The 23,201-nt window shown below is 43.3% G+C and overlaps 1 protein-coding gene across 1 annotated transcript in view; it reads left to right on the top strand.

The window, feature by feature from the left end:
- The window catches only part of ZDHHC15 (zDHHC palmitoyltransferase 15), a 105,624-nt gene that overhangs the window by 19,615 nt on the left and 62,808 nt on the right, over positions 1 to 23,201 (top strand). Inside the window, exons 4-6 of the mRNA XM_073599500.1 lie at positions 5,993 to 6,113; positions 9,324 to 9,393; positions 13,081 to 13,113. Of these exons, the coding sequence (XP_073455601.1) occupies positions 5,993 to 6,113; positions 9,324 to 9,393; positions 13,081 to 13,113 (224 nt within the window). The remainder of the gene's footprint in view (positions 1 to 5,992; positions 6,114 to 9,323; positions 9,394 to 13,080; positions 13,114 to 23,201) is intronic.

The following is a 23,201-nucleotide window of genomic DNA, read 5'->3' as shown; positions in this document are numbered from 1 at the left end:
TTTTTTTTTTCTTTTACAGCAACTTTCTCTTTGAGAAAGTGTACATGCCAATCAGCGTGAAAACACTTACTCTCTGTACTTTTTTATCTATTTAAAATCAATGCTGTGACCCTAGGACAGGACTTCCAAAACCTTCCCTTCTCCTCTTCTTCATGAATAAAAGGGGAAGTCTGTAGTCCATAAAGATAACTGGAAACTATGTAACTCAGGGCTTGACAAATTTTGCTTTGAATCTAGTAGCCAGCGTTAGGAGCCAGGTTTTTTTAATCAACAAAGCTTACGGGTGGCACATATAATGTGTTTCCAAAGGTGAACTTATATTTTAATCGTTTCGCTGCCAGAGCATTTTTTTTTTTTTTGCACACGTTTAATAAATAATTTTAGGCCTGAAGATTACATAAAACCCCCTAAACATTATATATTGTCTGAAAACAGAGATTCTACAGAATAGTGGTAGTTCCAATTTTTTATGTTGCGCTATAATACTGCAAAGGTTTAGGAACTCAAAATTTCAGTAAAAAACAGAGTTAATTTTAGAGGGCACAAAAACGCAATAAATTACCAATTTTTTTTGGTAAAATATAAAAGCCGAGGTTGCATTGAGTAAACAGATACCCAACATGTCAAACCTCACATTTGCAGGCGCCTGTGAAATGGTGACAAACTTCAGTACCCTATATTTTCAATAGGAGACGTTTTAAAAGCTCCTATAAGTCATCAGTTTAGCGTTATGAAGGAGGTCTGGTGCTGGAATTATTGCTCTCACTTCAGCTTGTGGCCATATGTAACGTGTATTGCATTCAATGTTTTCAGGCAAAGGAGCCTGATGCGTGCGATTTACTACGGTATGTGCGTATATGTAGGGTGGTGGGGGGGCCTCAATTTTTATTTTTGGGAGGGGAGGAGGGGATGTTATAAGCTTGGGTGTAATTTTATTTTATTTTTTTAATTGTAAAAAAAAAAGATGTACGTGTGTCTGCTCTCCTCCCTACTCTCTTTCTGGTGGCACCCGCTATGTCGGTCCTGGGTCTGGAGATGGGCAAGTGGAGCCCAGGATTCTTAGTGGGGGAGCACAAACATTTGGGTGGTAGCCCAGGCACAATTTCCTGTTGCCATGGCGACCTGGCGCCTGGGATTTGTCGAGCCCTGATGTAACTAATACAACTTCAGTACAAGCAGAGAGCACATCAAGTCATCACATGACAGGATTTCTGGCAAGATCAACAGGTAATTCTTTTGCAGTTCTCAAACCAATATAACAAGACATTTTCCGTGGTGTATTTAACAGACCAAAACGAAGCAAATTATAGCAGTTCATTGCCAGGCGTTGCATACCTTTTACAAAAATATTATAGGCCTGAGTACTGCCGTGAGACTGGGAAGACAAAAGTGCACTGCCATGGATAATTGTTGCGTTGATAACATTGTTTTCCAAAACGTCTTTCAGGACAGCACCCGAGAGATCATGGCTCCTCCTCCCACAGGAAACGCCTCATCAATTAAGTCTTTAATTGGAGTCCTCCACGTTGCCTCGTCAGTTTTTTGTGTTTCCTCCAGCTGGAGGAACACCTCTGGTGGGAGCCATGATCTCTCAGGTTTTTCCCTGGGAGACATAGGTTCTCACCTGTTAGGTCTTTTTTTGGCTAGGAGAGTGAGCCTCCCACTTGCCTCGCAGATGGATGGTCCCGTGGGCTCCCTCTCCCGTGCTCGGGGAGAGCCTGTACGTCTGGGGGTGCTGCTTCCAATTTTTGGCCAGACAGGCGGCCGTCCTCCGTTCCCTGCTGGTTGCATTGGAGGAATGAACGTTGGCGGCCGCCATGTTTCTGGTGGCAGAGGAGCACCTCAGCCACGTCCTGTAATGGGAGGAGGCAGCACTTCCGGGTCGGCGCGCGCGTCATTTCCGAACGCAAAGCGCAGAGGGAGAGGGCAGGGTCACCTGGTGCCTTATTTCCGGTTCCAGGTCAGCGCAGCGGCATTTTCGAATCTGGAACCGTTCGTTTCACCACGCGCCTGCAGACAGCTATGGATAGTGATGCAGCGGATAAGGGGGCAAGCCAAGGCGCCAGCAAGGCTCAGGTAAGGAACTGTGTCCTCTATCTGCCTTTTCTCAGGTCTCTAAGTCTACGGACCTCGCCTTTGAGGACATGGGCACTCTGAAGGAGCCCATGGATAAAAGAATGGACCTGCTTCTTAAAAGATCCTGGCAATCAGTAATGAACAATCTGAAACCGGCAATGGCAACAACCTGTGTTGCAAGGAACTTAGATCACTGGGTTAACCAGTTGAAGGCCCATGTCACAGCAGATTCCTCAAAACAGGAGATTCTAGACTCCTTTTCAACCCTGTCTGCAGCAATATCATATATTGCGGATGCGTCTGCGGAATCTATCCGCATGTCAGCGAGGTCAGCAGCTTTAACTAATTCTGCCAGAAGGGCCTTATGGCTGAAGATGTGGCCAGGGGATGCTGCATCTAAAAATAGACTGTGTGGTATTCCTTTTGCAGGTGATCTGCTATTCGGTTCGGAGCTAGAGTACATTCTTGATCGTACGGCAGATAAGAAAAAGTCGTTTCCGGTTAAGAAAAAACAGGTGCAAACCCGTAAGCGTTTTTTTTTTTGGCCCCAAAAAGGTCAGCAGGAAGATAAAACGCAGGGCAAGAAGAAGTCGTGGTCTTCTCAGAAGCCCAAAGGTAGGGGTGGAGTGCTCTTCAATCCTCCTGCGACCTCTGGAAAACTACAATGACTCCCTCAAGGTCGGAGGAAGACTCCAGGAGTTTCTTCCTCAGTGGAGAGCCATTTCTTCAAATCGGTTCATTGTAAATATGCTCTCCCAGGGGTATGTGATAGAATTCACGGAAGAACCTCCAAAAAGATTCTTGGTGACAAACGTCCCAAGGGATGCAGTCAAGGCTTTCGCCATGAAGTCCCTAATTCAGGAACTGAAAACTCAGAAAGTCATTGTTCTGGTCCCGGCTGGGGAGTTCTTCCAGGGGTTCTACTCACATGTTTTTCTCGTTCAGAAACTTCAGGAAAGTTCCGTCTTATCCTGAATCTCAAAATGCTGAACAAATCGGTAGAGTACAGAAGGTTTTGGATGGATTCCATATTTTCAGTAAGAAACCTCCTGTATCAAGGGTGCTACATTGCATCAATAGGTTTACAAGATGCCTACCTCCACATTCCTATTGCCGCCAGGTCGCAGAAATATCTGAGGTTAGCACTGAAAGAAGGGAAGAAGTGGTACATCTGCAATTCAGAGCACTCCCGTTTGGTCTGTCATCATCCCAAGGGTGTTCACGAAAATAATGGCCGAAGCACTGGCGCCTCTGCGTCTAGAAGGGATCTCAGTTATTCCTTATCTGGACGACCTGCTGTTTTTTGCTCAGACCAGAGAAGGTCTTCAAGAAAACTTGCTCAGAGCCCGTGTTCACCTAGAATCCATAGGGTGGATTTTAAACCTTCAAAAATCAAATCTGATTCCCTCACAGGAAGTGTTATTCCTGGGTTTCCGTATCAACTCTTTGGAACAAAAAATCTTTCTTCCAGAGGGAAAACAGGAAAAATTGGTACAAGTGGTGTCACTGCTACAGTCCAATCAATTTCTGTCCATCAGGAAGGTCGTGTCAGCATTGGGAACCCTGACCTCTTCCATACCGGCCGTCCAGTGTGCAAAGCTCCATTTCAGACCTCTGCAAAGTTTCCTGTTAAAAATCTGGAATCACCAGCAGGATTCACTAGTGAAGATCCTTACTTCAGTGAAAAGGAGTCTTTGGTGTGGAAGAACCAGACAAGATATTCAGAGGGTCTGTTATGGTCCTTCCCAACCCAGGTGAGGTTGACAACCGATGCCAGTTCCTGGGGTTGGGGGGCTCATATGAACGGTCGGTGGGCCCAGGGCTCGTGGGCCACAAAAGATGCACTGAGGTCCTCCAATTGGAGGGAACTAAAAGCTATAGAGATGGCCTTACTGACCTTTGCGAAAGAAGTCCAGGGACAGCATACTCAAATCCTGTCAGACAACGCCACGGCGGTGGCCTACATAAACAGACAGGGGGGAACCAGAAGCAAAGTTCTGCAAATCCTAGCAAAAGGCATTCTAAGTTGGGCAGAGCTCCATACTAGAGTGGATCTCTTGCGACCCAGGAAAACTCACAAGTGTCTCGTTTCTTCTCCCTGAACAGGAACGAGCATCACTGGGAGTGGATGCTCTGGCGCACAATTGGAAATTTCACCTCTGTTACGCATTCCCCCCGTTTCAGCTTATCCCTCGGGTCATAACAAAAATCAGGAAGGAGGAGGCAACAGTGATCCTCATCACTCCCTTCTGGCCCAAAAGGCCTTAGTTTTCATCCCTTCTTCAGATGCAACTAAAACCGATCTGGCAACTTCCGTTAAGGAAAGACCTTCTGTTACAAGGTCGTCTGCTTCACCAGGAAGTAGCAAAACTAAAACTCAGGGCCTGGCTACTGAGGAACAGCTCTTGAAGAGAAAAGGTTTCTCGGATAGATTGGTGGCTACCCTCCTATCCAGTAGAAAGAAGGTTACAAGAGCAATATATTCCAAAGTTTGGAAAATCTTCAACTCCTGGTGCACAGCATCTGACAGGTCACCAAAACAAACTTCTTCTGTTCTTGAGTTCCCGCAAGAAGGAGCGGACAAGGCCTAGCGGTCAGCACCCTCAAGGTTCAAGTTGCTGCGCTGGGGGTATTTCTGGAAAAATCCATTTCATCAGAACCCTTAGTAATTAGATTCTTCAAAGCTCTCACCCGGTCTAGACCAGTGGTGATCAAAAGCTGTCCAGCATGGGACTTATCGGTTGTTCTTCAGGCCCTGACCAAGGAACCTTTTGAACCCATTAATTTAGCCTCCCTGAAATTAGTTACTTTGAAAACAGTTTTTTAGTGGCGGTTACAACAGCTCGAAGAGTCAGTGAGCTGCAAGCTTTATCAATCAGGGAGCCTTTCTTTTCCATTTTTTCAGACCGAATTGTTCTGAAGACGGATCCTAATTTTTTGCCGAAGGTTGCTTCGGTCCGGGATCTAACTCGGGAGATACCTTTTGTTCTAACCCATCGGGTAAGAAGGAAGAAGAATTCCATACCCTGGATGTTAAAAGAGCAGTCTTGAGTTACTTGGAAGCACTAAAGACTTTAGATGTTCAGATGCTCTATTTGTTTTATTTTCCGGTAATAAAAAAGGAAGACAAGCTTCTAGAGGAACCATTGCCAGATGGTTGAGAATGAAGCCTATTCCCTTACAGGTCAAGAGAGTCCAGTGAATGTCCGGGCTCATTCTACAAGAGCTTCAGCGGTGAGTTGGGCAGAAAAAGCTGGTGCCACCCCCGAACAAATCTGTAAGGAAGCTACTTGGACAAGTCTGACAACCTTTGCCCGTCATTATAGGTTAGACCTCATGACGGCTGGGGACCAGGCTTTTGGAAGAAAAGTCTTACAGGCTGTTGTTCCACCCTAAATGGAGTAAGTCTCGATTATCCTCTCGGGTGCTGTCCTGAAAGACGTTTTGGAAAATTGCAAGTTAGACTTACCGGTAACTTGTTTTCCAATAGGCTTTCAGGACAGCAGTAACCCGCCCTTTTTTATGCTGATGCTGTAATACTATGATATAACTGTCGCTTATGTGTTGCAGCTGGGGCTGGAGTTCTCTACAAACAACTGACGAGGCAACGTGGAGGACTCCAATTAAAGACTTAATTGATGAGGTGTTTCCTGTGGAGGAGGAGCCATGATCTCTCGGGTGCTGTCCTGAAAGCCTATTGGAAAACAAGTTACCGGTAAGTCTAACTTGCAATTTTTTTGCCATTAAATGAGAATGCTTAATGCATATGACTATGTACCACAGGCAATTATAGTTAAATAATTGGATAGTCTTAACTGGTTTTTATGGATGCTCGTAAACTTTAGGTGCATAGTTTTACTGTATCCCTAGCAAGAGTTGTGTAGTTGTATGACTAAATCCATACTTGTGTTTTCAGTTTTTGCTGCCTTATGCTGAAAAGGAGCGATATGACAATGAGGAGAGCCCAGAAGTTCAGAGGCAAATCCTTGCTGAATTTGCAAAGAAGCTACCTGTTTATACCCGGACAGCAAATGGAGGTTAGCCAAGCACATATTTGTGAACGTCTCTGAGATAACAGTCCACTAGCTGATAACCTAGTGGCAACCAGTCAAATTCAGTCTCTTGAAATTCAGCTATGTTCCTTGCATGCCTTATGTGATTTGGCCAGTATGAAGGGCCACAGACAGTACTTGTATCCAGTGGTGTTGTCGCTACCCCCCCCCCCCCCCCTCACTGTCTGCCGGTCGGTCCGTCGCTTACCCCATCCAGGTGGCGGGCTGCCCGGTGTCCTCTCCTCCAGCACAGCCAGCCCCATCTTGGTGGGGGGCAGCTGCTCTGGTGTCCTCTACTCCAGCGCGGCGTCTTTCCTCTCCTCCTAGGCGCTAGGCATCCAATAGGATCGCCTGATGTTTTGGCCAATCTGGAAATGGGTCTCAAAGCCCGCTTCATGATTGGTGGGAGGGGATTTAGTGTGAAAATAGCAAATATTCATTCACTATTGTTGCACAACTAGATGGGATCGCTGCGCCCCGAGCATACCCTTTTTTTGAAGCCTATTAAAGTATTAAAGCCTCTGGCTCTAATCATGTGCTTCAAACCCCCCCCCCCCCCCCCCCCCCATTAGAACATTGGAATCCATTGTAAGTCGCTGTATGTAGATCAGGGGGCCAGGAGCATGGATGGGGGGCGTCGCCCATGCGCCCCTAATGGACTGGCCGCCACTGTTTGTATCACTGTGTATTTTGTATGGGATCTCTTAACTAAGGCAGAACTATACTCTTTCCTTTGCTGGCGCCAACATCTTTGCCTGTTCTTTTTCTGGGTTTGGGATTTTCAGCCATTTTGATTGGCTGTGCCAGAATGATGTAACTCCCACACGCTCACGATCGTGAACAAGCTTGTTTTATTACAGAAAAGACCTAGCATGTCTCTTCTGCAGTAAAGAGCCTGTTTGCGCACAATTTAAAAAAAAAAATGTTTTTTCTCAGTATAGGCTTGATTTAATAAACTTCCAGGGTATATTTGTTCTTTATCCGTCATATGACTTTTTCCATGCACTGTATTTGCTAAGACTGTGAGGGGAGGGTGTCAAGTCCCAGTGGTTTGGCAAGTCAGATGACTGCTGACAGATCTTTCATCAGCAGTTCACACTTTTGTACCGCATACAGTTCTGTTTTTATACATTTTTATTTGATGTCAGTTTCTAACGGAATTATTATAGTGGTTGTAAACTATAAATATATATTTTTAATAGTAAACATGTTATACTAACATGTGGCCCTGAGCCTCCTCTTCTGGGGTCCCCCACTGGCTCCTCCTGTTCTCTGTGGGTCCTCATAGAAAGCTGCTTCCTTTTGGTGGAGCACCTGTGGGCTCGCTTCCGAGGCAGGACTGCATGTATCTACAGACCCACACAGTGCTGCTTCGCCCCAATCCAATCCTCGTCACAGGATTTGATTACAACAGCAGGAGCCAATGGCTCCCACTGCTGCCTCTGTGTCCTGTGAGGAGAGAGTGCCGCTGCAGATGGCGCACAACGCTGGATCTAATAGGACTTGTAAGTAAAAGAGGGGTTCAGGTAACCATATAACTGCTGGACATTTTTTACCCTAATGAAGGAAATGCATTAGGGTAGAAAATTTACTGTCTTTACAATCCCTTTGTTATGCATTGTCTTGCAGGATTTAAATTTTTTATTTTTTTTTTTTCTGTATTTCTTTTCGTTTTACCTGCTGGAATTTATTATCTTTGCATTGTTACATAAGTCCAACTTGGCCATGCATGTGCCATACCTGGGCATCCCTGCAGAAGCTGTAAATTGCTGTAGATGGCACCAATTCTGCAGTGATCGCTGCTAGCTTTCAGATTCCATGCTGAGCAGCTGCCCTGCTGCTTAGTGAACACGGGAGTTCACTCGCTGACCACAGGCACAATTCAGAGAACTCTTTGCTTTCTGTCAATGCATGAAAAGCATTTTCTGATTGGATTCAAGTGGAGATCACATCACTTCCACACCTCTCCTTTCACCTAATCAGAGAAGGTTTTGCATTCACTGAGAAAAATGCAATGTGTTCTGTAAATGGCACCCATGTTGAGTGAGTGACCTCCTATGTTCACTGTGACACACATGACCTGATAACTAACAACAACCACTAGTAGTAATAATATAGCGATTTTCCAGCTTCCAGGGACATCGCCCAAGTACGGCACATGCATAGTCACATTGGTGCAAGCTGCAACAATGGTAACAAGTCAGAAATTGACATATGTGGAATTTGGCTTTAAGGTAAAGAAAATATGCAAAAAAAACCCCCGAAAAAAAACTGACATTACCACTTCAGCTCCGAAGACCCCCCCCCCCCCCCCCCCTTCCTGACCAGGCCATTTTTTTGTTATACGGCATTACGTTACTTCAACTGACAATTACGCAGTCCTGTGACCCTGTACACAATAAAATTGATGGCCTTCCCCACAAATAGAGCTTTCTTTTGGTGGTATTTGATCACCTCTACGGTTTTTATTTTTTGCGCTGTAAACAAAAAAAAGCCGACCATTTTGAAAAACAAAATATATATTTTTTACTTTCTGCTATAAAACACATCCAAAAAAAATGTATGAAAAACATTTCTTCATTAATTTAGGCCAATATATATATTCTGCATCATATTTTTGGTAAAAAAATCCCAATAGGTGTATATTGATTAGTTTGTGCAAAAGTTATAGCGTCTACAAACTATGGGATATTTTTATGGAATGTTTATTTTTTATTTATTGCTAGTAATGGCGGCGATCAGCTACTTATAGCGGGACTGCAACATTGCGGCGGACAAATTGGACACTAAGTGACACTTTTTGGGACCAGTTACACTAATACAGTGATCAGTGCTAAAATATGCACTGTCACTGTACTAATTTTTCATTTCAGGTGTTTACAACCACTTTAAACAAAAATGTATGAAAACAGAACTGCATGCAGTACAAAGGTGTGGAGGGGACCTTGGTTGGCCTTACCAAGACTGAAGGCTGATGAAAGATCTGTCAAGGTGTTTGACTTGCCACAACACTGAGACTTGACTACATCCCCCCCTCCCCTCCTCATCTCGGAAAATACAGTGCATGGCATCTTAACCTTGCTCTACTGATGTAGATGAGTGTTTTACGTCTGTAAATACATAAACATTGCCATACAACCAAGAGTGACAGTAAATGGCACTGGATTCTGACATGTACTGCTTTATGTATTTCAGCAATTCGTTTCTGTGATCGGTGCCAGGTGGTGAAGCCTGATCGCTGCCATCACTGCTCTGTGTGTGGGATGTAAGTATCTTACAACCATACAGTTTTTTTTTTTTTCTTTATGCCTGTGCATTTTATTACAATAAATATATTTGTTGTTTTTTGTTCTTTTTTACTTTTTGTATTATTATTATTATTATTATTATTATTATTATTTATTATTCTTATTGTCTTTATTCATCTTCCTTTATGAGCTGTGGATCTACATTTCAAAGTTCTTGCTGTTAGAATGCACAGTCATTCATAGTTTTATTTATAAAGCAATTCTGTCAGTTGCATCAATGTCAGACATATCTAACACAGCCACATTACAATGTACCTTGTGGTGTCTGTAGTAACCTTGGTAATTCTCTAAAGCCTTTAAAGCCTTGTACACATGATGAGAATATTGAACGAATGACCGTTGGGTTTTTTTTTTTTTTTTCATTTTTGCATGCTAGTTTTATATTGGTAACCAACAGGTTACTAAATTCTCGGACGATAGAATAGGACTTCGGAAGTGATGTAAGCATTAGTTCCCAAGCATGTGTAGTCTTACTCTACCGTGTTTTTTTTTTTTTTTTTTTTTTTTTTTTTCCTTGACAAATTCTGTACTGATTAAATGAAAATCATTTTGTTCTGGTATCGTATGAGAAAAATTTTAATGTTTTGTCCCTTTGGATAATTTTGGATAAACTGTCGTGATCGGCTCTCGAAAGCTGTGTACTAACGATCAGATTATCAGACAAACTCTTCCAAAGTGGTATTTTCAGCAGATTTTCTGATCGTGTGTACTAGGCATTTCTCTTCTGTGATCCAGGCAAGCCTCTGGGTTTTGGGGTCATACTGTATGCAGGGCTTTGACCTCTTCCTAACAAAGTTATGCTCCATCCTCCTTTCCTTCTACACTATTTTGGTCACCATACACATTAGAATCAACGTTAGGTTTATCAAAACTTTTGTAATTTGAGGACCTACCTAAACTATGATTTGATTTGTGTCCAGTCAGGTAGGCCCCAACATTATTGTTGGCAGAGGAAATTGTACAATCAGATTGTAGCCTGGGTAGTGAGCTTTAAACAATAACTAAAGTCAGATTTTTTTTTTTTTTTTTTTATAGGGTGTGGAGGGATTAGAAAACCTGTCAGGTTGTTAATGTGGGTTGTGACCCAGTTAGGGGGATTCACCCTCTCCCTTTGCCCCATTTACAATTATCCATGAAAGTGAAAGAAAATCCAGACTTCTGAGTTGTCACCAGAACAGGAATAGAGGGGAAAACTTCTCATGGAGACACTAGTTCTGGTGAAAATTTAAAGATTCCATCAATTTAGAGGGATTTCTTGTTTTGGCTTTGGAATGGAAAGTGAAGGGAAATATCCCCAATGGAGCGCAGATGGCAAAACAACGTATAGGGGTTATAACCTTCCCTTACTCTATCCAAGATGGGGGGGGCGGGAGAGTTTAGCTTATAGTTCTACTTAAAAGTAGAGGCTCATGTATTTCACTGCTAAGCAGTACAGCTTCCATTCAGGCATAAATCAAGGCTTTGTATATAGTAACTTGCCCAAGATGCAATTTGGCAATCGTCTAATCGATTTCTATACACCAAAGGTACTGGCACGCAGTGCAAAGTACCTGCATGTTGGCAGTATTGTTAGTTTTGGGTACATGAATGTAGCTGACAGATTTAATTTACCATTCTTTTTATTCCATCTTGTGTGGCTAAACTTATTTTGCTGGCTAATTTGAAATGTCTAGCAGTTTTTCTGCAAGACCTAGATGTTGTTTAGATTGACATTTTGGTTTAGTGATAACCTCCGTAGTGTTGTGATGCTCACCTTTTAATAAAGGAAACTTGTACTGAGAGAAATATGGACAGTAACATTTCTGACCACGTTCTAAGGGTACTCGGTGGCATCACTAGGGTTGGTGTCACCTGGTGCAGTAAAATATGGTGTCACCATGTTGTCCTGCCGCTGCTCCTAGCACAAATTTCCCTCTCATAGTACAAATCCCCCTAATCCATCCTTTTAGCACAAATGGCCCCCATGCCCCCTCCCGCACAAACCTCTAATCTGAGCACCAATGATTGTTACCCCCCCCCCGCCTGTAAGCTTCCCCCACCCCCAACTTACAGTTGGGAAACCCAGGTAGAGGTGCAAGTTGTGCTGGGTTCTCTCAGTGCTGTCAGTGGATGACACCGAATCCCCCCCCCCAGATGTGGCCATGGAGTCATCCCTCTGGCGGCTGTCACCCAGGTGCGGTCCGCACCCCAATAGCGGTGCCGCTGAGGCAAGTAGAAGAGAACAAGAAGACCTGGACAGCCGCACACCGGAATGGATAAATCCGTCTTTTATTCAAAATACAGGATCATGGGGTACACAAAACACGACTGTGGGGTGGTACAAGAATAGCTGACGCGTTTCGCACTTACACCAAGTGCTTACTCATAGCTTGGTCACGCCGCTGAGGGTATTGTGACTAAATATACAGTATATAAAGTTAGAGGGTATCGGAACCACTGATCTGCATACTTGCTCCAAATCTGTGCATCAATATTAAAACCATCAACTTGACAACTGCCATTTTTTAGAAAAAGAGATGAACAATGGCATTCTCTGTGTTCTTTCAGTACAGGTTTCTTCCAACAGGAGCCAAGACACATCCTAAGAGGCATATGTGTGGCAATTTGCTAATCTTTCCTAGTTTGTTTGCTACCAAATGTTAGTTGGAAGATTCGCTGCATTTAAATTAGAAATTTGTTTTCCGTTTTCTTCCACATGGAATCGCCCATAAAATCTTTCATCGCTGCTCAACCATGTCTTTCTTTGGCACATTTTATAAAAAGAAAAAAAAAAAAAAAAAGCCAGTGTTACTTTTGTTGTTTCCAGCGGTAGACCGGCTGCACCTAATTAATCCTGCTTTTGCCTCTGACATTACCTGCACATTCCATACCTAAAAATAAGGCCTTGCATTTTCCCCCTTTGCCTGGCTTCACAAAATGAATGACGATTGGTATTTTTTCATGTCTAAGTTTACCTTTAATGAGAAAAATATGGTGAATATTGCTGACCTCTTTCTGAAAATGCTACTTTCCTGGCTATTGTACCGATCTATTAGCTTAACTACTTGGGTCACTGATTCAGAGCAAGTATGCAGATCAAGAAAGTCAGTATGCTTGTTCTGACTTACTGACTTAAGTGGGGTACACACTATGAGAAAAGCAGACGAGTGGTTGTACTCCCCCCCCCCCCCCCATTAAGGTGTGTGACAAAGGCAAAAGCGTTCTTTCTTGTGTTTGATTTCTATGTTTATTGCTACCTTGGGTCGTTCTTTGCTTGTGATCATGTGCATTTTTTCTCTATTCTCTATTCAATTAATTTTCATACGATTAGTGTACACACTGACTGAAAATCAGACATTGTGTTCACATACAATAAAAAATTTTAGAGCTTGCACCTTTTTATTTTATTTATTTTTTGTCCGAACAGTCAGAATCGTCTGTCGAAAGCTCTATACTAATCAGATAATCGACCAATCTTTCCTTTTGTACAGAATTTTTCTTCCAATTTTCTTATAGTGTGTACCCAGCTTTGTCGTATTGAAGCCAGAGGGTTGTTAAGCAACTAGCATTTGAAAAATGAGAAGTTGGAGATGGCAGTCTCAATGTTTCTGTCAGGAAATATTTCTGCTGCTGGTGTATTTGATCTTCTGTCTCTTTTCTCATAGGTGTGTCTTAAAGATGGACCATCATTGTCCATGGTATGTATCTGGAATAATGCTTGTATTATGCAGTGTAAAGCCTAGTACACATGGGCTGAATGACGGGCAACATCGGTTGGTTCAATAAAAAAACAGTCGCCATTCGGCCCTCGTGTATGGCAGCTGGTCTGACAGAAGCCGGCTTTTGTCGGATGAGCATGATGGAAATGATGGAAAACCAATGGCTGAGAGCGCTGACTGGGGTGTTCAGGCAGGGGAGTCGTCCCCCTGTCAGAACCCAATAGCTCAGCAGGGGAGATCGCTGTACTAAATCGCTGTACTAACATCGAATTGTTAGTACGGTGGCACTGAGCTGTCAGTTTTTTTTCATTCAACCCGCTGGGTTGAACAAAAATAAAAAACAACTGTTAGTGTGTACTAGGATTTAGAGTAGGGAATTTTAAAGCCTCGGTCAAGTTATTATTGGAGACACATCCCTATACTTTCTAAGGACAGGAAGTGATGAGACATCTCCCCAATGGGGACAATGGAAAGGATTAGAACTTTGACAGTGCATATATTGCTTCCTGTGCCTCCCTGTCCTGGCAACAACCACACCCCTCATTTGTTGAATTGGAGTCACAGGAAGAAGGAGTGAGGGAACAATTTCCACCAATATATACGGTAGCTTTAATTTCAAGTATTTTTGGAAAGGGAACATTAACGCCAACTTATGGTTACAGATACATGTTAGAATTAAAAGGAACTGGTCAGGGTAGTTGCTTTGAGGCTCTGATCTCCCTCCTTCCCTCACTACCTGGTGAGTCAGTGACCGGGAACAAGCATGTGCCTATTAGTTGACCTGGCACTAGTCTGGCTGAATGCTTTTCCAGGTGTAACTTGCTGAGGATGACAATCCTGGACCTTGCTTCAGGCACAAGTTAGGAATGTCAGCTCCCATGCTCCTCCTAAGGATAATGCATGGAAAATATCGGCACTGAATAAGTCATATTTTTTTTTCCGTTTTTCTACCAGGAATATTTCATGACCGGCAGTGAAAAGGGGTGTGTTCGGGTTGTGGGCAGGGCTTTGGGTGGTTAATATTTAAAAGAAACACTAAACTGGCAGTGGCTTATAGATATGTGAACACTTCTTAACCGCAAATGAATGTAAAGTATTTACCATGGCATGTATACTGTATGTGTCAATGACCTAAGCATGTGATTGCCTGTTGTGTTTTCGCTGCAATTATAACATCAGGGTTTTACTTATCAGCACACAGAAATCGTGGCATATACTAATATGTCTCCTGATGGCAGGTAGTCCATTTGAACATATCCTTATTACTGATAGTACTGATAAACTGTTCTGATCATGCATACATAAACATATGCTATTTTCTGCAATAATTTGCAGAATTTTTAAGTTGGTTTTCTATGAATTTAAAATGTATTCCAATTTTAAAATCCAAACAATCTTCTGTATAGCGCAAATGTTAAAGTGGTAGTAAACTTAGCTTTTGAGCTTTTAATAAGGTTTACCTGTAGGTTCAGGGAATATCTCTTAAACTTGCAGTGTTTAGGAGATATTCACACTGGATACAGCCTAAGCACACAGCAGTCACAGAGCGCACCCAGGGGGGCGCTGTTCTGTGAGGATGTCCATGGACACCTTCCCAGAACAAGAGAGCTACGTTGTAGCAGTCTTTCAGCTACAGCGCTGTAATTAATTGGTTAAAAAAAAAATGTGATGTCACTGGTGCATGGGCACTGAAGAGACGGCTTACCCGTGCCATTCCTTCAGAATGCCATGACGTAAACTGACTCCTGTGAGCATGCTCGGAAGGTGCGTCATCGCGGCTCAGCCATTCACGGGACTGGAGTCTGCAAAACTGGAAGGAAGACCAGGGGAAGATGGAAGCCCTGTCAGCTGTGACAGCACTCCCCTGGAGGGCTTTGTTTTAAGGTAAGTATTTCATAATGTGCTAGTATGCAATGTATACTAGCACATAATGCCGCTGCTTTGCAGGGGATTTTTTTTTAACCAATTAATTACAGCGCTGTAGCTGAAAGACTGCTACAACGCAGCTCTCTTGTTCTGGGAAGGTGTCCATGCAGTGCGTCTGGCTCTAAAAGCCTGGACTTCCAGGTTAAGGGATTGTCCCGACAGGATCCAATCCATCAATGCCACGGCTGAGGCATATATCAATCACCAAAAGGGGCACCAAGAATCTCTCAGTGCAGAGAGAAGTGAACCATATTCTAACTTGGGCAGAAAGAAATATTCCGTGCCCATTGGCAGTCTTCATTCCGGGAATAGAGAATTGGCACGGGCACTACATTATTCCCAGGGGAATGGTCTATTTACCCCGACGTGTTTTGGGCTGTTTGTCAAGGGTGGGGGACTCCGGATGTAGATCTTCTAGCATCTAGTGCAACATAAAGTCAGTCAACTTTGTGTCCACAACAAAGGATCCATTCGCATGCAGAACAGATGCATTGATGATACTGTGGGATCAGCTTTTACTGATCTATGCATTTCCCCCCTATTCAGTTGCTGCCTTGACTTCTTTGCAGGATCAAGCTGGAAAGAAAACCGGTAATTCTGGCAGCACCAGCATGGCCCAAAAGGTCATGGTATGCAGAGGTCGTAAAGATGGCAGTGGAGGATCTGTGTTCCCTTCCACTAAGGCCAGACCTGCTCTCACAGGGGCCGATATTCCATCCTACTTTACGAATGCTGAATTTAACGGCCTGGCTATTGAGACCCACATTCTGAAAAGACGTGGGCTTTCCAGGGCAGTTATTTCTACTTTAAGTCTGGAAGGCTTATGTTTCCTGGTGTGAATCCAAGGGTTGGCACCCTCGGAGATATATTAGAGGCAGAATTCTTGCCTTTCTACAAGTAGGCGTAGAGATTAAGTTGGCCCTGAGTACTATTAAGGGCCAAGTCTCAGCCTTATCAGTTTTATTTCAAAGACCACTTGCTACGCATTCTTTAGTCCGGGGTTTCATGCGAGGAGTGATGCGGATTAATCCGCCAGTTAAATCACCCTTAAGCCCTTGAGACTTGAATTTAGTTTTGTCAGTGTTACAAAAACCGCCATTCGAACCATTACAGCATGTTCCCTTAGTCCTTCTGACTAGGAAGCTGATATTTTTGGTTGCTATATCCTCAGCAAGGAGGGTTTCAGAATTGACTGCTCTTTCCTGTAAAGAGCCATATTTGGTTATTCATGAGGACAGAATGGTGTTGGGTCCTCGTCCAGGTTTTTACCAAAAGTGGTCTTAGGTTTCCACCTGAACAAGATATTGTCCTGTCGTTTTTTCCAAAACCATGTTGGTTATTCATGAGGACAGAGTGGTGTTACACCCTCATCCAGGCTTTTTGCCAAAAGTGGTTTCAGGCTTTCATCTGAATGAAGATATTGTCCTGCCATCATTTTTTCCAAAACCATGTTCCAAAGAAGAAGTCACTACATTGTCTTGATGTGGTGAGAGCAGTGAAGATCTAGTTAAAGAAAACTGCTCAGATTCGTAAGACTAATGTCTTATTCTGCCAGAGGGTCCTAAAAAAGGACAGGCAGCGTCAAAATCCACTGTGGCTAAGTGGATTCGGCAAGTTATAATTCGAACTCATGATTTAAAGGGAAAGATTCCCCCTTTTCAAGTTAAGGCGCACTCTACCAGAGCGGTTGGTGTTTCTTGGGCAGTGCGTCACCAGGCCTCCATGTCTCAGATCTGCAAGACCGAGACTTGTTCTTCAGTGCATACATTTACAAAATTTTATCAAGTAGATGTAAAATGGAATGGGGATATCGCCTTCGGGCGCAGTGTGCTGCAAGCAGCAGTATAATTCCTTAAGGTCTGGGGGTGCCCTACGGGTTGTGTCTCCCTCCCCTCAAGTAGCATTGCTATGGGACATCCCACCAAGTAATTACTTGAGGCTCTGTGTCCTATGATGTACGATAAAGAAAATTAGGATTTTTAGAACAGCTTACCTGTAAAATCCTTTTCTTGGAGTACATCATAGGACACAGAGCTCCTGCCCCTCTGTTTTATGGGGTGAGAGTATATTGCTTGTATTGCTTGGCTACAAAAACCGAGGACTCCTGGAAGGAGGAGGGGTTATATAGGGGAGTCAACTTCCTGTATTGGTTATACCAGTGTCAACACCTGAAGGTAAGCCCATACTCCACCAAGTAATTACCGTATTTATCGGCGTATAACACGCACTTTTTTCCCCTTAAAATCAGGGGAAAGTCGCAGGTGCGTGTTATACGCCGATCCCCTGCGATCCCGAGCTGTCACAATTTTAAAATCGCCGACCGCGATTTGAAAATGGCGCCGCCGGCGCCGAAATACACCGAGCCGGTCCTCGGCTCTTTCCGGCGGCTCTCGTTTACTTTCCGCTCCACTCGTAGTCCCGAGCGGAGCTATCCGAACCTACTCGGCTAGGTTCGGATAGCTCCGCTCGGGACTACGAGTGGAGCCGAAAGTGAACGAGAGCCGCCGGAAAGAGCCGAGGACCGGCTCGGTGTATTTCGGCGCCGGCGGCGCCATTTTCAAATCGCGGTCGGCGATTTTAAAGCTCAGGACAGGGGATCGAAGGCTGCACTGGGGAAGGCTGCACTGGGGAAGGCTGCACTGGGGAAGGCTGCACTGACATGGCTGCACTGGGGAAGGCTGCAATGATGGGCATTTAAATGTAAGTTTTTTTCCTTCAACTTCCCTCCTAAAAGTTTTTTTTCCCTTAAAATTCCCTCCTAAATTGGGGTGCGTGTTATACGCCGGTGCGTGTTATACGCCGATAAATACGGTACTTGAGGCTCTGTGTCCTATGATGTACTCCAAGAAAAGGATTTTACAGGTAAGCTGTTTTAAAAATCCTATTTTTATATATATTTTCATTTTTATTTTTATTTTATTTCATTTCATTTTATTTTCTTATTTTCTTCTGTTTTCTTTCTTTTTTATTCTAATCTTTATCTCATTTGTTCTTATTTTCCCTTCTATCACTTTTCCCTTCAATTACTTTTTTTTTCTTTCTTCTTTTTTCTATTAAGGTATGAATTTTTTTATCATTATGAATTTTTGTCATTATGTCATTTTAAGTCATGAATTTTTACTATCATATGCTACTTTTAATTGCAATCATTTGTTTAACATTATTCCCCTTAATATTGTCAGTACCTCCTGCTGACGCCGTCGCTTAGCGTCGAGCGCCAGCCTATATAAATGATGTAGATCCCATCAGCCCATTCTATCTGAAGAAAATGCGGATGCATTGAAACGTGTCATCTGACACATCCAGGCGTCATTTCCGCTGCCTTCACTCCAGTGTATTGTGCGCTTCACGCTGGTTTTCCATCCTGTTCCGGTTTCCGGCTTCCGATGTCTGAGAGGATCCTTGCACCACCTTGCTGACACCAGGGCTCTCCCGCTCCCTCCATGGTATAGCCCCCACCGGCCGAGGACAGCACATCATGGACAGCCTCTGATCCTCCTCCACAGCGCTGCAGCACTATTTTGGGAACCCTCACTGTGAGCTGCCGCGGTCTTGCCCATGGGCTATCCACATGTTACTACATGCCTTATCCCACTGCACCTTTGTGAGTAGCCATTTGGCCGTTGTTTTTTACATTTATTAAATAAAGTTGTACTGGATACTGCACCTAGATTGGCGCACCTTGCTTTTTCTCCACAGTGCTATGATATGCGCATACAGAATTCATCAGAAAAACCAGCCTTCTTGCTTATGATAACCAGAACGTGTATCTTACGACTCCTTGAAATGTGGCTCTACCGCTATATGCATTGCACCCACTGGGCTTCCTCAGTAGGTGCGGGGCCATGCTGCCACACTGCAATAAATGGTCACCCTTTTCATCTCCATGGCAACTGTACCCGCTATAGCGGGGCTGGAATGAAACCATACTGTCTCGCCCCTTGACTTCCATAGCAACTGCGGTTGTTGCTGCGAAACCAGAAGTGGTGCACCTGCGGGTGCGGCTCACAACCCAGAAATTAAGTGGGCTTAGGCGTGGCTATGGAGATGACGTACTGAGCCTATGTGAGGACGGCCGTCCTGTTATCAGAGTTGGCAGTTCCCATCCACCCACCCCTCTCTACACTGGGCCAAGCCCCCACTGGCATTTACTCAACCTGGGCTCCTCCTAAATCCTGCCCACAGCTCCACCCCAAGTCATGCATTTTATGAGGTGGGGAACTACAAATATCTCTAACCCCACCTCATGCCTCAGGATTGCCAAGTGCATAAACATGTGCGCACACACATAGTGTGTGTGTATATGTATATATATATAATATTACACAGTGGATATAAAAATGTCAGGTTTCTGTGATGTAAAAAAAAAAAATGAGACACAGATAAATCATTTCAGAACTTTTTTCCACCTTTTTAATGTGACCTATAAACTGTACAAGTTGAACAACAAACTGAAATCTTTTAGGTAGATGGAAGTAAAACTAAAATAATATGGTTGCATAAGTGTGCACACCTTTAAACGAATACTTTGTTTAAGCACCTTTTGATTTTGTTACAGCACTCAGTCCTTTTGGGTATGAGTCTATCAGCATGGCACATCTTTACTTGGCAATATTTGCCCACTCTTCTTTGCAAAAACACTTCAAATCTGTCAGATTGTGAGGGCATCTCCTGTGCACAGCCCTCTTCAGATCACCCCACAGAGTTTTAATTGGATTCAGGTCTGGGCTCTGGCTGGGCCATTCCAAAACTTTAATCTACTTCTGGTGAAGCCATTCCTTTTGCTTTGGATGTATGCTTTGGGTCGTTGTCATGCTGAAAGATGAAGTTCCTCTTCATGTTCAGCTTTCTAGCAGAAGCCTGAAAGTTTTGTGCTAATATTGACTGGTATTTGGAACTGTTAATAATTTCCTCTACCTTGACTAAGGCCCCTATTCCAGCTGAAGAAAAACAGACCCAAAGCATGATGCTGCCACCACCATGCTTCACTGTGGGTATGGTGTTCTTTTGGCGATATGCAGTGTTTTTGCGCCAAACATATCTTTTGGACATATGGGCAAAAAGTTCAACCTTTTTTGGGTTTTTTTTTTTTTTTTCATTTCATTTTTGACAGAGCTTATTGCACATATATTTATATTTATGACTGTTGTAGCACACGGTTTCCCAACCTTTTTTCAGTCAAGCCACTCTCTCTAAAATTATGCATAATCGCGACCACCACTTTAATAAATGTAAAAGACTAAAACTAATACTTGACTAGTATTTCAGCATTTCTCCTCACACTCGTTCAAAAAATGCGACCCAGGGGTTGACGGAGAGGGGCAAACATGGACGTACACAGATGCCTGATTTTCCTCCTTATCAACATATGACATCAGTTATTAGAATGCTGCACAATTAAAACCAGTGGCTTTGTGTAATAAAAAAAAAAAGGCAGACTTAAAGTGGAGCTCCACCCAAACGGGGAAGTTCCACTTTAAGGCTTCCTCCCCGGCTCCTGTTGGTGAAATGGAGCTTTTGGGGAGGAGGGTGGAGCGGGTACCCGCTCCCACTTCCCCTTCGACCATCTTAGGTGATTAGAAGAGCAAGTTCTCCTCCCTCCTGAAGTCTTCTAGGACACATGACAGGTCCCAGAAGACAATTTTTGTAGCTGCTGACTTTTAACTTTCTCTTCAGAAACTGGAGCTCCGCTTTAATCCACCTGCCTGTTGTAGCATTATCAATTAAGCCTATAATATCTTGAATAGCCGAATCATCATTTTTTTTTTTGTATAGGAAATAACCTATGATGTGTTCTGTAAAAACAGTTTATGAACCTTGAAAATTGCAATTGACTTTAGCCAAGTTATGTTCCCTAGGTTAACAATTGTCATTCCCAATCACTGACGACATATCAAAATCTCTTTGAGATCAGAATATGCTTGTTAGGTTTCTTGTTCTAGAATGCCAGGGTTGTGGTTGAACCTATTTATTGCTTTGTCCAGCTATGCATTATATCACTGTGTGACAAGAACCTTTTAAAAGTTACAATAAATTCTTTTTATAGCTTAGGGATGACACAATCTTACAAGCGGTGAACCATGACAGTGGTTTGTTGGTGCACTTATGCTCTGAAAAGAGCAGCCTACCTGGAATGGGGACAGAAACATAACAGATTAAATGTTCCTATATTCCAGAGTAGAACATTGGAGTGATGGATCCATTCACCACACAGAAAATGCTCTTTCCTAGAAACTATTACAAAAAAAAGAAAATTCAGCAATGAATTAGTAGTTGTGTTTTTCCTCATCCCTGGAAAGCACTTGTGGCCTTCAAACTAGGCTGCCAGCGCTTTCCACCTTGTTAGAGCTCAACTTTGTACATCATTCATCCTGGACTTTGCCCACAGTTAACATGCCATTGCCGGGAATCCGCAAACTGGTGAAGAGCTGGTTCGGGTCAGCACAGAGCTGGATCCCTGGACAGGTGAGTGTCCTTTTTATTAAAAGTCGGCAGCTACAGTTTTTGTAGATGCTGATTTTTGCAGGCCGGACTGAAACTCCACTTTAAGGAAACGCATAAGACCAAGTCTTTCTTGAAATGTCAGAATGTGTTAGTGTGATAATGAAGGAAAAGAAAACTTAGAATGTGTTTCCACTATACATTGTTAATTAGAATGTGCAACTTAATGCACATCTTGTAAGTCTTGTACGTTACATGATCATTAATAATTTGGCAGGTATCCAGTGTTTACCTTCAGTGAATAGTCACAATGTTATGTTCTTTATAACCTCTTGTTATACAAGGCTGCAGTAGTACTGCACAAAACAATAGGTTTAATCTACCATTTAAAGGGTCCAACATTTCTTTCTCCTTTCCTTGTAAATACTTTTAGTACAGGTTTCTTATCTGTACTCTTTTAGTACAGGTTTATATTAACAGGAACCAAGACTAAATAAAAAAAAAAAAAGACTGAATTGCCAAACTGTATCCTTTCTAAGAGGCATATGTGTGGCAATTTTGCTAATCTTTTCTTTTCCTCTTGTAGTCAGATGTGTAAAAAAAAAAAAAAAAAAAAAAAAAAAAAAGTTCCCTAAATTTCAATTGTAAGTTTCCTTCCTTCTTTTCTGCTGTCGAATTTTGGATTCTGACAATCTGACTTGATTGGAAAAGCCATTAAAATCCAGAAAACCAGACTGTTAGCCAATAAAGGCGATTGCTACAGCAGACCTACAGAGGAAAGCATGAAAGCATTGTTTAGTATATAGGGTATACAGGTTATCTTAACAGATTAGAGTTGGTGGTAATAAGATTTTATAATGTGGTAAATTAAACCAAAACACAAAAAAGGTTGTGTGCGTGAAATGTACACCATATTGTCAAAAGTATTAGGACACCTGCCTTTACACGCACAGCCTTGATCTGTAGGGTTCCAGAAGGCCTGGCAGCATGTAGGTCAGAATACTAAGACAATTTTCATGCACCCAATATTGTGGGAACAGTTTGAGGATGGCCCCTTCCTGTTTGAACATGACTGCACCGCAGTGCACAAAGCAGGGTCCATGAAGACATGGATGGGCGAGTTTGGGGTGGAGGAACTTGACTGGCCTGCACAGAGTCCTGACCTCAACCCGATAGAACACCTTTGGGGTGAATTAGCGCAGAGACTGCGAGCCAGGCCTTCTCATCTACATCGGTGCCTGACCTCACAAATGTGCTTCTGGAAGAATGGTCAAACCTTCCTTTTGAAACATCCCTAAACCTTGTGGACAGCCTTTCCAGAAGAATTGAAGCTGTTAAAGCTGCAAAGGGTGGGCCAACTCAATATTGAACCCTATTAACCAAGACTGGGATGCCATTAACCGCTTTGCACCCGGAGGCCATCATATGACGGCCTCGACTTTCGGGGCTTACATCTGAATGATGCCTGAGTCTACAGACATTATTCAGATACCGGTATTTTCAGCTGGCGATTCCGTACACCATAAGAACGATCATAGCGGCTGTTCCGCCGCTTGATTGTTCTTACAGGTGGTGAGAGGGGACCCCCCCTCCCGCCGCCCTCCAGTGCTTCTACCGACTCACCTCAGTGATTGGTGAGTCGGATATTCACCATAGAGAGTCTCTATGATCGTTCGGAGGCCGGGCGCGATGTTATGACG

The sequence above is a fragment of the Aquarana catesbeiana genome, linkage group LG09 (assembly GCF_042186555.1).
Source record: "Aquarana catesbeiana isolate 2022-GZ linkage group LG09, ASM4218655v1, whole genome shotgun sequence".
Lineage (NCBI taxonomy): Eukaryota > Metazoa > Chordata > Amphibia > Anura > Ranidae > Aquarana > Aquarana catesbeiana.
Note: the sequence above shows the minus strand (reverse complement) of the source record. Positions and strands in the feature narration are given on the sequence as shown.